Source organism: Dromiciops gliroides, chromosome 5, assembly GCF_019393635.1.
Source record: "Dromiciops gliroides isolate mDroGli1 chromosome 5, mDroGli1.pri, whole genome shotgun sequence".
Taxonomy (NCBI): Eukaryota; Metazoa; Chordata; class Mammalia; order Microbiotheria; family Microbiotheriidae; genus Dromiciops; species Dromiciops gliroides.
The window spans coordinates 87169774-87186959 of NC_057865.1; the positions used below are offsets into that span (position 1 = coordinate 87169774).

Below are 17186 nucleotides of genomic sequence, written 5' to 3' on the forward strand. Positions count from 1 at the left end.
TAACCCACAGTCATGTAAATATAAGCTTTTATTATGTACATCCAGATTTTAAGCTTCACTCAATATTAATGATCAAAATATTATCCCTGTTGTTACATCTTTTAAGGAACCTTATAAAATTTTGACATATACATTAGAGACACCTTGTTAGCAAATAGCCTCAAAGGGCATATTCTGCTCTATTGAATCAAATGCTTTTTTATCATCAACAAGCAATAATTATAGTAGGATTTTTGTATATTCCCTAAGTCTTTCAGTCAGTCATATGATGGGATGGGACGGGGTGGCCTCTGCACAGCTAGAGTGAATATCCACATTGAAGATATCACAAATCCATTTAAGTCATTTTATTTTATCTATATAAGGACTCAATGAAATTCAACATGTATTAATGCCTAATAGGTGAATGGCACTGTGCTAAGTGGAAGAAAGGGAAGTAAAAAACAAAAAACCCTGGCCTCAAGCTTACCTTTATCTTCTACTGAGGGTTACAACATGAATACAGATAAATAAAAAAGAGAAATTTGAGAAAGGAAAATGAGCACTAATGACTTGGGGAAAGGCAGTTTAGGAAAGGTTTTATTAAGGAATTAGTGACTCCTGAGTCATTAAAGAAGATAAAGATTCTGGGAGGCAAAAGTGAGGAAGCAACTAGGTGACACAATAGACATAAGTACTAGACTGGGATTCAAGACAATCTGAGTTCAAACATGGCCTCAGACACTTAGTAGCTGTGTGAAGCTGAGCAAGTCACTTAACAGTCATCTGCTTCAATTTCCTCATTTGTAAAATAAGGCTAATAATAGTACCTACATCCCAAAGTTGTTTGCAACTCTTTATTAAAGTGATATGTAAATGCTAGCTGATATTATTATTAGGAGGAGGAGGGAGAAGAGGAGGTGGTGGTGGTCGTGCTAATACTAGTGCTACAGTAAAGCCATCCATAAAGGTCAGATAGCAGGAAGAACCACCATTGGGGGCATTATCCCGACTTGCCTTCTCCCTTTGCCCAGGCTGCTTAACTACTCACAGACCTTGAATGAAATGGGGAGTCAACAACTCTATTGCTTCTAATAAGATGGAGGATGATCAGGATTCCTTCCTATCCATGCTGCCACCACCTCCTAAAATCCTCCAAGCCTTCTGTCTGCCCTGTTTTAATGCTCTGTCATCCCGACTTCCTGACCAGACCTCTGAGTCTTGCCATAAAGTTCACCACTGCATCCTCAAAACTTCCAGGCCTTTCCATCTGCACTGCAGCTAAACCTCCCTTTAGCTACTCCTAGATGGACTCCTAGAATGGGAACTCCTTGAGATCAGGGCACTTAGCAGAGTGCTTGGCATATGGTTAGCACTTAACAAAAGCTTTTGCATTCATTTATTCACTCATTCATTCCTATTTACATAAGATAGGTACAATGTGGGTTAAATTTGTTTTTGTGGATTGGTTTAGGAAACTAACTATGCCACTGCTGCCCTACATTTATTCCTCAAGTGAGATAATATATGTAAAGCATTAAGGAAACCTTAAAGCACCATATAATGTTAACTATTATCAGGTATCCTACCACTTCCAAAGACAACATAAAGCTGTTTTTGAATTGGGAACATATAGGGGGGGAAATCACTCCTAAATTGGGAACTATGTGTACCAAGGACAGCTATTTAATTGGCTTCAAAATGACTTTTTCTAAATATTTTCCTATTCCTTATTCTTCATATATTGAGCAAAACCCGATGAAAACTGGGTCACACATTTTCACATTGACATTAATATATTAACATTATACTAAATCATCATTTTAAAACCTGTCACCATCTAAAACAAGTGTTGCACTTAGGTTCTTCCACAACATATGACATCCCTAGAAGTTACACTCCCCCACTTATCTCTGAACTCTAACAACCTAATAATTTTGTTGCTAAACAGAACATCTTTAACATCAATAGTTTTAAATGAGATCTATGTTAACAGATCAAGGGCTATAAAAATGATTCTTCTGAAAAGGAAAAGGACCCACATGTACAAAAATATTTATAGCTGCTCTTTTTGTGGTGGCAAGGAATTGGACATTGAGGGGTTGCCCATCAACTGGGGAATGGCTGAACAAGTTGTGGTATATGAATGTAATGGGATTCTATTGTGCTGTAAGAAACAATGAGCAGGAGGAGTTCAGAGAAACCTGGAAGGACTTGCATGAAACTGATGATGAGTGAGGTCAGCAGAACCAGAAGAACATTGTACACAGTATCATCAACATTGTGTGTTGATCTACTGTGATGGACTAGATTCTTCTCACCAATGCAATGGTACAGAAGAGTTCCAGGGGTCCCATGACAGAAGGGGATCTCCAAATCCAGAAAAAAAAAAAAAAAACAACAACAACTGTGGAGTAGAGGTGCTGATTGAACCATACTATTTCTTTTGCTTTTGGTGCTGTTGTTTTTCTATTTTTGAGGTTTTTCCTCATTGCTCTGATTCTTCTCTTATAACACGACTAATGCAGAAATGTGTTTAATGTTATTATGTATATATATAACCAACCTATATCGGATTACCTGCTGTCTAGGGGAGGGGGGGAGGGAGGGAGGGAGGGAGAAAAATCTGAAATTGGAAAGCTTGTATAAACAAATGTTGAGAACTATTTTTACATGTAACTGGAAAAAAATAAAATACTTTTATCAGAAAAAAAAGACTCTTCTGAACATGAAGTTCCGTTCCCCTACCCCCAAAATAGGTAAGAATAAAAGTAAAATATTACATACTCCAGGATTCATTCTGAGAATGCAACTCTGTAGTAACTGTGCTTTTCCACAGCAAACTATTGATTGCTTTAATAGAAATGAAAGATAACATGTAGAAGAATTAAAATGTGGGTTCTTGTGCCACGTTTGTCAGAAAATGTTTATCTGCAACCAATGATATAGCCATAGCTGGATTATGGAGACCTCATCTTTAAAACAGTCCAAACTTGAATCAGTTTTATATACTTTTTATAACAAAAACTGGTTTTCAGTTGTAAGTAGCAAGTGAAGAACACAAAAACCTCAAGAACATTAAAAAAATTAGTAGAAGTATGGAGCAATGGAAAAATTTTGATGAAAGAGAAGAAGTGATTTTGAATACTGGTTTACCTAGTTACTAGCTACATAGCTTTGGACAACAACTGCTTTCACCATTTACTAAGTACCTCCTGTGTGTAAGGGCTGGAAGTGACATTGTTTAGGTGAGGCACAATCTCTGCCCTCATGAATCATACAGTTTAAGAAAGAAGATATGGGACAAACATAAATAGAAGAGATACACATTATTACATGGCAAATCTAACAGCAAATCAAAATGCTAAGAGGGACTGGAAGAAGGATATTGGGAAGCCAGAGATGGAAATCAAGGAAAGTTTCAACCAATCTATAAATATTTATTAAATGCCTGATCTGTTCCAGGTACTATACAAATAAGCCCTGGGGATATAAAGACAAAGAATGAAACAATTTCTATTTTCAAGTCTTCAACAGCTGGGTAGAAAATCAATAAGTGGCCCAGTAATAGTATTAGAGGTCATAAAAAAAGGGAGAAGGACCCACATGTACAAAACCATAGCAGCTCTCTTTGTGGGGGCAAAGAAATGGAAATCAGAGGGAATGTTCATCAAATGGGGAATGGCTGAACAAGTTGTGGTACGTGAATGGAATGGAATACTATTGTGCCATAAGAGATGATGAGCAGGCAGATTTCAGAAAAACCTGGAAAGACTTAAATGATGCTGAGTGAAGTGAGCAGAACCAGGAGAACATCGTACACAGAAACAGCAACACTGTGTTATAATCAACTGTAATAGACTTAGCTCTTCTCAGCAATACAATGATCCAAGACAATTCATAATGGAAAATGCTCTCCACATCCAGAAAAAAGAACCGTGGAAACTGAATATAGATTGAACCACTGTTTCTCCTTTTTTTCTTTTTTAAGGTTTCCCCCTTTTGTTCTGATTCTTCCTTCACAACATGACTAATGCAGAACTATGTTTAATGTGAGATTACACATAGAAATACTATATCAGATTGCTTTCTGTCCTGGGGAGGGGGGAAGGAAAGGAGGGAGAAAAATTTGGAACTAAAAATCTTATGAAAACAAATGTTGAAAACTATCTTTACATGCAACTGGAAAATAATAAAATACTTTTATGATTTAAAAAAAAAGAAAATCAATAAGTGAAGATGACAAATGGAGGAATCCTGGCACAGACAGTAGTTATATGAACAAAGGGCATGTTTAAGAATGAAGAAAAAAACAATCTGGATAGAATGTAGAGTATATGGCAAGGGAGTATGCTAGTTCCAAAAGCAAACTAGGCCTTGAATGTTAGACAGAGGATTTTGAACTTTACATGACAGGAAAATAAAGAACCACTACAGACTGTTGAGCAGAGGAATAACTTAACTACATCTATACATAAAAAAGATTATTCTGTCAATAGTATGAGGGTGGATTAGAGATCATTTACTACCTTTATGACCTTGGGCAAATCACTTAACCTCTCTGTACTCAGTTTCCACATCTTGAAATAAGCATGTTAGATTAAATGACCTCTAATGTGATTTCCAGCATTAAATCTAATCGCCTATGACCTTACCTGTATGAAAACCTAGGGAAAAGTGGCAGTGCCAAGAGCTGATAAAGAGCTATTTCAAAACCAGTGTTTGGAAAACCTTCAAAAATAAGCTGTTTGTTGAAAAACTCCCTTTTTGACAAAAACTACTAGGAAAATTTGAAAAAGATTCCTCAGAAATTAGGTCTGGATCAACATCTCACACAACATATTACAATAGGCTTCAAAATGATATTTAAATATAAAAGGTTGACATTATTTTAAACATTAGATCAGATCATGTACCTTTCACAGTTATAGCAAGGAGGAAAGTCCTTAACCAAATAGGAAATAGAGGCAATTCATAAAAGAAATAATAAATAATTCTGATTACAAGAAATTGAAAATTGTTTTGTTGTTGATCAGTTGTTTTCTGTTGTGACCCACTCTTTGTGAGTCCATGTGGGAATTTATTGGAAGAGGTACTGGAGTGGTTTGCCATTTCCTTCTCTAGCATATTCAATAAATGAGGAAATTGAGGCAAACAGGGTTAAATGACTTGCTCAGGGTAACAAAGCTAGGAAGTATAGGAGGCCAGATTTGAACTCAGGAAGATAAGGCTTCCTGACTCCAGGCCCTGTGCTCTATCCACTGTACCACCTACCTGCACCAGTAAAGGTACACAGTTAGTATAAAAAGATTTTACACTAATAAAATCTGTGCAACTAGACTAAGAGAAACTAAAATCTTTGCATTAAATATATCTGGTAAGAGTTTGAAATCAAAGCTATAGAACTCAAATATATAAGATCAAAAGCCATTCACCAATGGATAAGTAGCCAAAGGATATGAACAATAGTTTACAAAATAAGAACTACAAATTCACAAACATGAAATTGCTAATCCAAATCACAATAAGAAACAAGTAAATCTAAACAACCTTGAGATTTTCCCGTTCCCAAGAAAATGAAGATGACAAAAATTGAAAATAGTCAATGTTGGAGGAAATATAGAAAGACAGACATTAATACACTGCTGGAGGAGCTGTGGGTTGGTCTTACCATTCTAGAATGCCATTTGAAACCTAAGAAAGCGACTAAAATAACCATATTCTTTGTCCCAGAGATCTCACTGTTGGGCATCTACCCCCAAGGAACTCAAAGATAGAAAAGCTCTATATCAACCAAAATATTAACACTTTTTGTGGTGGCAAGGAACTGGAAACAAAGTAGATGCCCATCAAGTGGTAAATAGCTAAACAAATTGGGATAAAGGAAGACAGGGTAATATTAAGTATGTAAGAAGAAATATGAAAAATTCTGAGGCACAGATCTATATGAAATGATGCCAAGTGAAGTAAGGGCAAAGAAAATAATATACACAACTGTACAAATATAAAAAGAACCTCCCCCTTTCCTCCACAAAACTGATAACTGTGTAAATCATATTAACCAAGCTTGACCCACAGAGATGAGAAAATACATCCCACTTCTCTTCCTCCAACTGTTTTTCCACATCTTTCTTTTTAAATCTTTGTTAGAAAGGATAGCTTACTGGACAGGGAAGGGGAAGAATCAATTCAGAAAAGAATATGAAATAAAAGAGTTTTACTTTTAAAGAGGTTAGTTAGGGGGCAGCTAGGTAGCACAGTGGATAAAGAACCAACCCTGGATTCAGGAGGACCTGAATTCAAGTCTGGCTTCAGACACTTGACACTAGCTGTGTGACCCTGGGCAAGTCACTTAACCCTCATTGCCCTGCAAAAAATAAAATTAAATAAAGAGGCTATTTAAAGAGCCAACAACAGTGGGAAAAGAGAAAAGGAGACACATGTAAGAGACAATTACCTCATGTGTAAAATGAGGGGATGGTCCCTTCCAGTTATAAGTGATCCTTTGTTAAATAATCTTTAGTTAAAACTCTTTAACATAATCTTAACACAGCTCATAATATACAAACAAAACTCAGCTACTACTTTTTAAAAGCGCAATTCATACTTTTCTAAGTCAAACTACCTATTCTCCCAAGTTATTATCTGTGGTCTGTTGTATCAGTTAAGACTTAACTCTGGGGCAGCTAGGTGGCACAGTGGATAAAGCACTGGCCCTGGATTCTGGAAGACATGAGTTCAAATCCAGCTTCAGACACTTGACACTTACTAGCTGTGTGACCCTGGGCAAGTCACTTAACCCTCATTGCGGGGGGGGGGGGGGGGGGGGGGGGGGGGGGGGGGGGGGGAGAACGGGACGACTCTTAACTCTGTCAAGACTAAGTATTTCCTTCATACTACTATAGGAAAAAATAGTCCTTAACTTACATCTGTGTTTAGCATAACATAGTACTTGAGAATTTAAAAATAAAATCAAAAGCAGATGAAAAATCAAAATTCAGTCTTGGGTTTCAACCACTTATCTCCAAGACTCCTAAAAAATGTCCTTTTTATACCTTCTTAGTTTTTCATGGTCTGTCTTTGGCATTTCTGACATCACAACTAAAGACATTACTAAATGCCATTCATTTTCTTTTAACCCTGTTACTCTAAATAAATAAGCAAGCCTCACTTTGTTACTGTCCTCATGAAGTGCTCGCTAGAAGCTAGCTACTTTTCTCATTCAATTTAACAAACGTTAAGCACTAATTAACACAAGGTACAAACTACACATCTAAAAGTAGAAAAAACACTGCTTTGTACTCTGCAATCTAGTTCATTTCAAAATTATGAGATTTTGGAGAGGTGTATAATTATTCTATGAAACTCAAAGATGTTTTTACTCCACTATATCACAGATACATGAATTAATTCATTGCAGTAGGCATTGCCTCCATTAACCCAAAAAACCAACCTTTTCTATTTTAGTAGAACATCTTTAGGAATTATGATAGTCAAAAAATTCATTACCCAGAAACCAACCTGATGAAGAACTTCTCTGCCTTTATTCTACAATACCCTGGGAGAGCTTTAGGATTATTTGTCCCTAATGTGATCTTCCCAATCAACTGTGATCTTAGAAAACAAAGAAATAAGTTTGTAGGAAATAAGTTTGTTAACACTGTGTCTAAAGTAAAAACAAACACTTTTGCTTTATACTTGTACCGTAATAGCACAACTCTAGAGAACGGTCACCTCCCTTAAGGACGAAACAGAGCAGAGCTTTAGTGGAGTACTGGGTAACAAAGATTGAGACTCTGGATATGAAGGGGAAAAAATTTGGAAAAGATCTGATTGCAGTAATTTAATGAGTTGTAATTTTAAGACTTATATGAACTTGTGCAAAGTGAAGTGTGCAGAACCAGGAGAATATTTTACACAGTTAACAGCAATATTATGAAGATGATCAACTGTGAAAGACTTAGCAACTCTGATCAATACAATGATCCAAAACAATTCCAAAAGACACATGATGAAAAATGCTATCCACCTTCAGGGAGAGAACTGATGAACTCTGAATATATATTGAAGCATACTTGTTTTAACTTTTTTTCTTGCTTTTTTTTTGGGTCTGTGTTGTCTTTTGCAACATAGTTAATATGGAAAATGTTTTGCAAGCCTTCATATGTATAATCAATATCAAATTGTTTTGCCTTCTCAAGGAGCAGGGAGGGATGGGCAGGAGAGAAAAAATTTAGAAATCAAGATTTTTTCAAATGATTGTTACAAATTTTTTACGTGATTGGGAAATATTTAATGACATACATAAAAATATGTTTTTACAAAAGAGTTGTCCCTAAGAGAATGCTGAAATTCATACTGAATGGAATACCTATGAGCCAAGTGCATGGGCTTTGTGAAACCCATTTTAACAGGGAAGAGGCCTTTCTTTTGTTTCCTTATTACCACAGGATCTTAGGTCAAGAACTGGAAGGGACCTTGGAGGCCAGCTAGTTTAAGCCCTCATTTTAGAGATAAGGAAATTTGGAGGAAGGTTATATTAGTCATAGAGATAGGAAATAGAAGAGGTAAGATTTTAATATAGTTGCTCTGTGTCCAGATCACAATGCTTTCCCTTAAACCACATTACTTACTTCAAGTTCTCAAAGTCCTGAATACTTGAGTTCACTAGGTAAGTTAATCTCTAGTTAAATGAAGTATAAACTATTACTTAAATGTAGGAATTTCCCTGATTCATCACTATTTCAATAGAAGAAAATGCCAAGTGTAAGATAAATCTACATTTTTTTAAAAAGTCCTTAAAGAGCCCAACATTCACACAGCATTGACAGACATCCACAGAAAAGAAAGAGGAAAATAAATACAAATGCCCAAACACCTGTAAAACTAATTTTTTTGGTGATTTTTTCAAAAGGCAGTTTGGGATATGAGAGAAGTCATACTTATTTTCAAGACCTACTATAGATTAACTCAAATATTGAATCATATGATTTTATACTTAAAAGAAAATCAGTAAATCAAAAGAGACCAAAAATACCACCATTTATTTCTATATTCACCTTTTTAAAATTGCAATATAAAATTTATTGTAGATTAAACTGAGCCAAGAATTTCTAGGAGACTACTGGAATGTAAATTAATGATTACTACTAATTAATACGAGTTCTAAAGGAACTTTTTTCAATCAGTCCTCTCCAAACTGCTTCGTTTAGTGTACTGTTTTTCCATTTCTCAAATTCTTTTTGAAAAAGAAAAATTCTTTTTTAAAGATATTAACTTTCTACTCGGAATTTGGGGGGGGGGGAAGAACTTCGGCCAAACTGTTCAAAAGCTAATTTTATCTTTAGACTTCTGTTTTATGAGAAAACATCTTGCTGTGTTAATAAAAAGAGAACCTAAGAGGTAAAACTGACAAATTCCCAATCAAGATGCTCCCCTCCCATCCCCCATTAAGACTGCACAGGCAACTAAATATAAGGGGGAGATCCGCTTCTATTCAAGAATCTGACAAGGTAAAAATACAAAAAGGACCTGCACTTTTTAAAAGTTCTCACTTTTTCAAAAACATTAATACAACACCTTCAGCATTCCTCAAGAACAACCCACGTTGCTGCCTGTGGAGTTGGGGTTGTCTTTTCCTTTTCTTTCCTTTTTTTAAGCAAATTTTAAAGTTCGTCCTCTGTGTGCAAGGTTTCCCAAGGCTGTCAATTGAAATGACACTTGACACAGTTGTCGATCTGCCAAGCGACTAGTATAGTAAGTGCACTCCTCAAGATGACATTTTGGGCCTACAGAATCGGGGGGGGGGGAGGAAGAGCGGGGTTCTCCACCGGGCTACTCTGCTACAGACTTAGCAACTCATCCCCCAAATCGAAATGACACTTGGGAGTCAGATGCACAAGTTCAGGGCCAAATCAGGAACGGAGGGAGGGGGCCTGAGGGGCGGGATAAGGAGGAGCCGCTTCTCCTCCCCCGGAGTGACAATAGGGGATGCAGATGGCTGGCTCAGGGGGCCCGGAGAGGCTGGACGGAGGCAAAGAGCCAAAGGGCCCGCTCGGCCCCCGAACTCCGCAGCTCCCTCATGCCTCTGCCTTCCGCTGCCCCAGCCACCATTCTCCGGCCTCCCCCTGGCCCCAAGCGAGGCGACTTCACTCACCTCCGGCTCCGGTTCCCGCTCCTCCGCCCGCACCCAGGGCAGCCGCCATGGTGACTCCCGAGCTCGGCTCTCGGCCTCACCCCCACCAAACCAGCTGGCGGGGAGAAGAGGCCTGATCCCGGGCCGAGGGGAGGGTGAAAAGTGGGAAAGGGACCACCCGAGGACCGGGGCAGGGTGGGAGGGGGAGGAGAGAGGAGAGGCCGGGGCGGTTCGTTGTCCACACCGGCCCCTTCTCCTCCGCAGGAAGAAAACAACAAACTATCCCAACATGGCCGCCGACTGCGCTCCCTCCGCCGCCGCGGTGCACTCCGGGATGGTGGCGGACCGCAGGGTCCAGTCCCCGGGTTGGCTCTTGTAAGCACGTGCTTCCGAGCGTGAGACGAGAATCGCAGCCGACTCGATGCGCACGCGCGAGGGTCGATGAAAGATGCGCGCGCCGGTCTCGCCCGCAGACAAAAATCAGATTTCTCCGGGAGAGAGAGTGGGTTTGGTGGCAAAGGAGAGGCCGAGGGACTCCGCCTTAGATCCGAGGCTGTCCAAACGTCCGGGAAACTGGAGGCGTCCCCGAAGGCCGAATACAGCCCTGGCCCCACCCTCAGTGTTGGCAGAGTCTATCGTAATCCGCTTTGCGGCTTTTGCCTCTGTGCTTTACGGCGGGCACGTTGCTAATGGTGATGGAAAGTTGGGTGGCCCCTGCAGTCGGGGTGAGGACGGGAAGTCAGACTTCTCGTTTGCCCTTGGTTGGTACTTTGCGGGAGCGAATCAGAGGGTACTGCTGTCCCTTCGTCGGCTCTTCCCAGGGTACCGGGTGACGTGCCTTCTGCCCTCTGGTAGCTTACGGTCTGACCCTTGGTGACCTCCCAGTCGCGCGTAGAAACACCGTCTCTGGTCTGTTTGCCGACCCGCCCTGGGACGGGGTACGTTGTGAAGTTAGAACTGGGAATCCATTGGGGGTTATGAAGCGTCCGAACAGTTTTATCAGTTCGGTGTTCCTTTTATAGACAAGAGGCAATCGTTACCGAATGAAGGAGCAAGAGCCAAACTGATCGACTGATTGTCTAACATTTACAGGGCACTTACTACACACCAGACACAGTGCTAAATGCTTTACAATTATCTCACGATCCTCACAAAAACTCTGAATGGTAGGTGCTGCTAGTATCCCCATGTTACCGATGTAGAAACCGAGGCAAACAGGTGAATTGACTTGCCCAGGGTCACACAGCTCGTCAGTTTCTGGAACTTGATCTCGTCTTCCTGTCTCCAAACTCGGCATAACTTCCTTAACCAGTAAACATTTAGTGCTATGTGCTAGCTCTGTGCTAAATTAATGACAAATATTTAACATTGGTAAGATAGACTTTCTTTAGGTAGGCTTTCTGAGTTGCCTCACAACAAAACCTAGGACGTTGGGGCAGCTAGGTGGCACAGTGGATAAAGCACCGGCCCTGGATTCAGGAGTACCTGAGTTCAAATCCGACCTCAGACACTTGACACCTTACTAGCTGTGGGACCCTGGGCAAGTCACTTAACACTCATTGCCCCGCAAAAACAAACAAACAAACAAACAAAAAAAAAAAAACCCTAGGACGTGCCAGAATTTGCACTCTACTAGAATAGTTTGTTTTCGAAAACCAAGGATCATCTCCACGGCACAAAATGACCTCAGAACGGGACCATAGTATATACCTTTGCCTAACAAAAATCAACATTAGGGAAAGAATTTGGGCTAACTTGGAATCCTAATTAGAATAATTAGAAAGACAGACAAACCAACATACTGTTGATGAAATTATGATGGTCTCTTTGGAATTAGACTAGAAAAGTCGCTTAACTATAAATACCCTTTGATCCAATGAGAACAGAAAAGGGCCCCACGTACATAAAAGTACTTGCTTCATTGTTTTTTGTGGTAGCAAAGAACTGGAAATAAATTAGGTGCCCATCCATTCTCAAATGGCTGTCAGTTTTATTAAACAAATGGAATAGTATTGCACAGAAAAAAAAAATTCTAAGAATTTATAAATATGAAGAATTCAGGAAAACTTTCGAGGACTTAAATGACCTGAAAAAAAGTTAAAGCAGGAGGATGAGTTGAAGAAAAATAGAATTCCCCTCATTGCCCCCGCAAAAAAAAAAAAGAAAAGAAAAGAATTGAAAGACATCAGAACTCTACAATCAGCTCTTAAGGGGAAGGAACAAAGGGGGCAAGTGTTAAGTGTAAATGTTAATGTTTAGCGCCTACTTTGTGTTTTTGCACTGTGCTAAGCACTTTTGATTCTCCTACAACAACCCTGGGAGGTGGGTGCCATTATTATCTCCACTTTACAGATGAGGAAACAGACAGAGGTGAAGTGACTTGCCCAAGGACACACAGCTAGTAAGTGTCCAAGACAGGGTTTAAACTCAGGTCTTCCTGACTTCAAGCCCAGAACTCTTATCCCGTGTACCACCCTATTGCCTTTGCTCTGAATTCCTGAGACTGTTTCCTAACCTCAGCTATTTTCTACCCTGCTGCTACTACATAGGTCTCCCTCTCCCTAACTCTCCTTTTTGGCATCTTACTCTGAGAACTATAATCAAATTAACACTTTGATTACCCTACTGTCCTCTCACAAGAACTATGATTTCCTTGATAAAAACAACTCTCACTGACACCACTCTTATATGTGTTGTCTTCCTCTGTTAGAAGGTAAGCTCTTTAAAAGCAGGGAATATTTCATTTTTGTATTGGTATGCACAACAATTGACATATAGTTAACCTTTAATTTTCTTTTCAAAATTCATTAAGCCCAAATACATTTACTAATTGAGACATCAGTGAACTAACTGTTGGTGAAACATATCTCCTTTTCTCTTGGTGGAGAGTTGATATACTCAGATTCAAAATGAAGCAAACAGGGGCAGCTAGGTGGTGCAGTGGAGTGGATAAAGCACTGGCCTTGGATTCAGGAGGACCCGAGTTCAAATTCAGCCTCAGACACTTGACACTAGCTGTGTGACCCTGAGCAAGTCACTTAACTCAGATTGCCTCAAACATCTGGGGCCATCTCCAGTCATCCTGATTAGATAGATAGATAGATAGATAGATAGATAGATAGATAGATAGATAGATAGATAGATAGATAGATAGATAGATATCTTACCACTGTACCCAGATGGCTCTGGAGGAGTGAAGCTGGTGATTTTGCACAGCCCTCCCTCACTTAAATCCAATTCATTTCAAGTCATGACATCACTTTCTTGATGCCATGGTTCTCTTCAAGAACTAAGGACAAACAACAATAGTGTGCCACGAATTGTATGAAGCAAACCTCAATGCATGCCTTTCTACATGAGTTTATTTCTCTTGGCTTGCTTATTTACTTGTTTACAAAATTGGATTTTATGTTCTCTGTATTTTTTTTTTTGCAGGGCAATGGGGGTTAAGTGACTTGCCCAGGGTCACACAGCTAGTAAGTGTCAAGTGTCTGAGACCAGATTTGAACTCAGGTCCTCCTGAATCCAGGGTCATTGCTTTATCCACTGCACCACCTAGCCTCCCCTGTTCTCTGTAATTTTAAAAGGGAATGTATTAAAATGTTTTATATTTCTCTCAAAAACCCCAACCAAGCTGTTTTTTACTCTTACAGATATCGATTAATTTTTTTCTATAAGGTTAACAGCCCTCAGGAAAACATTAATCACCTCTGCATGGAGTTTCTTAAAACAGGAATAACATGAATGTGATTACAACTCCAGCACTACACCCTAGGGAGCAACATGTAGAATATATTATAGAAGGGTGGTGGATGCTCTGGAAGATTGAAATAGGCCACCAACAAGCAGGTGGCAACAATCTAGTCTGAAAATCACCAGATATACAAATTCACCAACGAACTAATCTCTCAACAAGATTCCTTAGAGTCTTTGCCTTTGGTCCTACCTGAATTTTTCATCAAGACAATATTTTCTTCCCCTGAAAACAATTCCATAACTCATGCCTATTTTGGAGTAATAAATTGGGATAACCAGCCATGTCTGTTAATATAACCTGAAGTATAAGGCATCTGGCCCAAGATGATTTTTTTGTTGTTGTCAAATATCTGCCTTTCTTTTATGTTTTTGTAGGGAGGAGGAGATTTATTTGTGAGGGCATTCTGAATGTTTCCTTCAGGCAGAAGCTGAGATGCTGAGATGGAAAACTAGAGAGTTATTATAGCTAGGATGGGGGAAGGTGGCATTAGTAAATAAGGGTGCAACCATTGTGAAATTATACTGATTGGTGCCAAGAGTCAGAATTGGAAGATTAAGCAAACCAAAGCATTCTACTAAGGGGACAAAACAGACTGCTCACAACCAAAGCAGTCTTGTTGACATCATCAGGCAAGCAAGAAACATGGTATTCCCAAGGGATAACAAAAGGCAAAGTCCAGAATACAGGTCAGCCAGTTCTATTCATGAGGGTGATGAGCAGCCAAGTGGTGAGGCCTGAAATTTGGGCAAAGATCTCTAATCCTAGGAACTTTACTTCCTATCTTCCTCTTTTCCATTTATAACATATGAAAACAGTCCAGGGAAAGTACAACAGGATCCCACACTCAGGCAGGCACACAATACACACACACACACATATACACACACCCCACACCACACCACACGAGAGAAAAGTCATCAAAAGATTGAAATGCTCTGGAGGTTTGCCTGGCCTAGAGTGTGGGTAGTGAGTAGATATGCTGTGCAGACATGAGGAGTAACAAGAATACCTTCCTGCTACTGTCATGTTATAGGAAGCAAGAAGCCAAGAATGGCCTTGGAGGGGTGGGGGTGGGGAACCTGTCTCTGTCAAAGTAGTGTTTGTATTTGAGACTATAAGAGTCTAAGGTTTTGTATCTTTTGTGTGAAACTAATGTTGGCTTGTTCTAATCCATTTTCTTTTTTTTTTTTTAAGTGAGGCAATTGGGGTTAAGTGACTTGCCCAGGGTCACACAGCTAGTAAAATCCATTTTCTTTTAATAAAACTTCTCTAATTTTCTAAACTACATGCTTTCAAATAGAAAGTATGAAGACAATCTAAATGCATACTCTTTGTCCAGTGTCCACCATCACTATTAAACCCTCGAATCATTGAATGGACATAAAAGACAAAGAATTTATAAATAACAATAGCCTATGGGGGACCAAATAAGGGAATTGAAAGAGGTACATAGAAAGTCAGCAAAGGTGTTTATTCCTTTATTAAACTCTTATTGTGCTAAGAAAAGACCTCCAAGAAGATATCTGCAGCTTATGGACTAATATCTATTATAAAGAGTGAAGTAACAGAGAAATTCTATAAAGAACTTAATGAATTTAATAGGCTCTGGGGAGAATAAAAATTTTTTGGAAAATACATTTCAGGATAAAGAAATGAAAAGGGTTAAAGAATTAATTATATGCCATACTGAAGGCCTAAAATGTGTGCACACGGCTGCTGTCTTCAAGAAGAGAGTTGGAGAGATTGGAACTGGATTGTTTCAAGCAAAACTAACTGCAGATATGTAGTACTTTATATGTGTAGGGTCGTATATACATGTGTGTATGTATGCACATGTATAGGGTCCTATATACATATGTGTATGTATGCACATGTATATAAATAGGACTGAATGGTGGTTATGAACTGAAATGTTAATTGCCTGAACTCAAAAGAGGATTATAGAATAGATTAGAAAATAAATCTGAAAGTTCACTGCATAAAAGAAAAACCAGACGCAAAGATTCAACATAAATTGAAACAAAGGCTGAATTTGTTGTGCTTTAACTGAATACAAAGTTCAAAGTGATGATCATAATTTCAGGCTAAAGCAAAAGAAACTGCTATCGAGAGACAAAAAGGAAAAGCACATTCTGCCAAAAGTCAACAAATAATAAAACTATCAATATTAAATATAGATACATTCAATAGCACATCATGTAAGTTTTTTTTTTTCAAAAAAGCAAATTAAAGTACAAAAAGACCTAGGCAGTAAGACAAATATGGTTTCATTCAACATCCCTCTGTCTGATCTAACAATAAAAGGTTTTAAAAGTATTACATTCTGAACAAAGTGTTGATATAGCCTTAACTTTACCCCAACCCCCAACATGGGCTTGGTCTTCCTATGAAGGACAACCCTGTGACATTTTTTACACATAGGGAGACATGATTTCTGATTGTTGGAGAGATTTCTAGAAGAAAAGAGGAGATGGGGGAGAAGAACAAAGACAGGTTTTGAATGGCACATGGGAGGCCTATGAGGCCACAGGCACATGTCTCTCTAAGCTTCTTTCCCATTAGTCTCTGCAACAGGAGTCTCATCTCCTTATATACATACAACTTCATAAAAACAAAAATCAAAACAAAAGGGGACAGCTAAGTGGCACAGTGGATAAAGCACCATCCCTGGATTCAGGAGGACCTGAGTTCAAATCCAGCCTCAGACACTTGATACTAACTAGCTGTATGACCCTGGGCAAGTCACTTAACCCTCATTGCCTCGCCCCAAAACAAACAAACAAACACACAACTTCATAGAGCCATTCTTCAGATAATCACCAGGCCTTTTGGAGGGTATGGGACTACAATTGAAAGACAATGTCATAAACCTTTAAAGATTATTGAATAAAAGAGAATATATACCTTTTCAAAAATGCCTTTATAAAAACTGATCACAATCTAGGGTATGAAGAACTTTTATTATAAAAAGGTAGAATAGAAGTAATCCTAAATATATCCTTTACAGACTATAACATGATTAAAAAACACTAATAAAGGAAATACGAAGTAAAGACATAGAGAGTAAATAATAAATATGTTGTCATAAGTGGATCAAAGAACAAAGCATGTAAACTATGTTAAAATTATCTATAATTAATAGTATTTATTTAGTACTTGTTATGTGTTAAACACTGTGAAAAGTACTGGGGATGCAAAGGAACAGTTTCTGCCTTTAAGAGATTTCTATTCTCTCAGGGGAAATAACATGTAAACCTCTAAAGCTATAAAAAATATAATCAGGGGCGGCTAGGTGGCACAGTGGATAGAGCACCA

General features: G+C 38.8%; 1 protein-coding gene across 6 annotated transcripts in view; it reads right to left on the bottom strand.

The window, feature by feature from the left end:
- RBM33 (RNA binding motif protein 33) overlaps nt 1–10438 on the bottom strand; it is a 185599-nt gene extending 175161 nt beyond the window's left edge. For 3 of the 6 annotated variants that reach the window (XM_043965515.1, XM_043965516.1, XM_043965513.1), the window contains exon 1: nt 10136–10437. In XM_043965515.1, coding sequence (XP_043821450.1) covers nt 10136–10184 — 49 coding nt within the window. In that variant the 5' untranslated portion in view covers nt 10185–10437. Of the gene's footprint in view, nt 1–10135 lie in introns of all 6 variants that reach the window. The other 3 variants (XM_043965519.1, XM_043965517.1, XM_043965518.1) reach the window with 2 other exon arrangements.
- Between the last annotated feature and the right edge of the window lie 6748 nt (nt 10439–17186).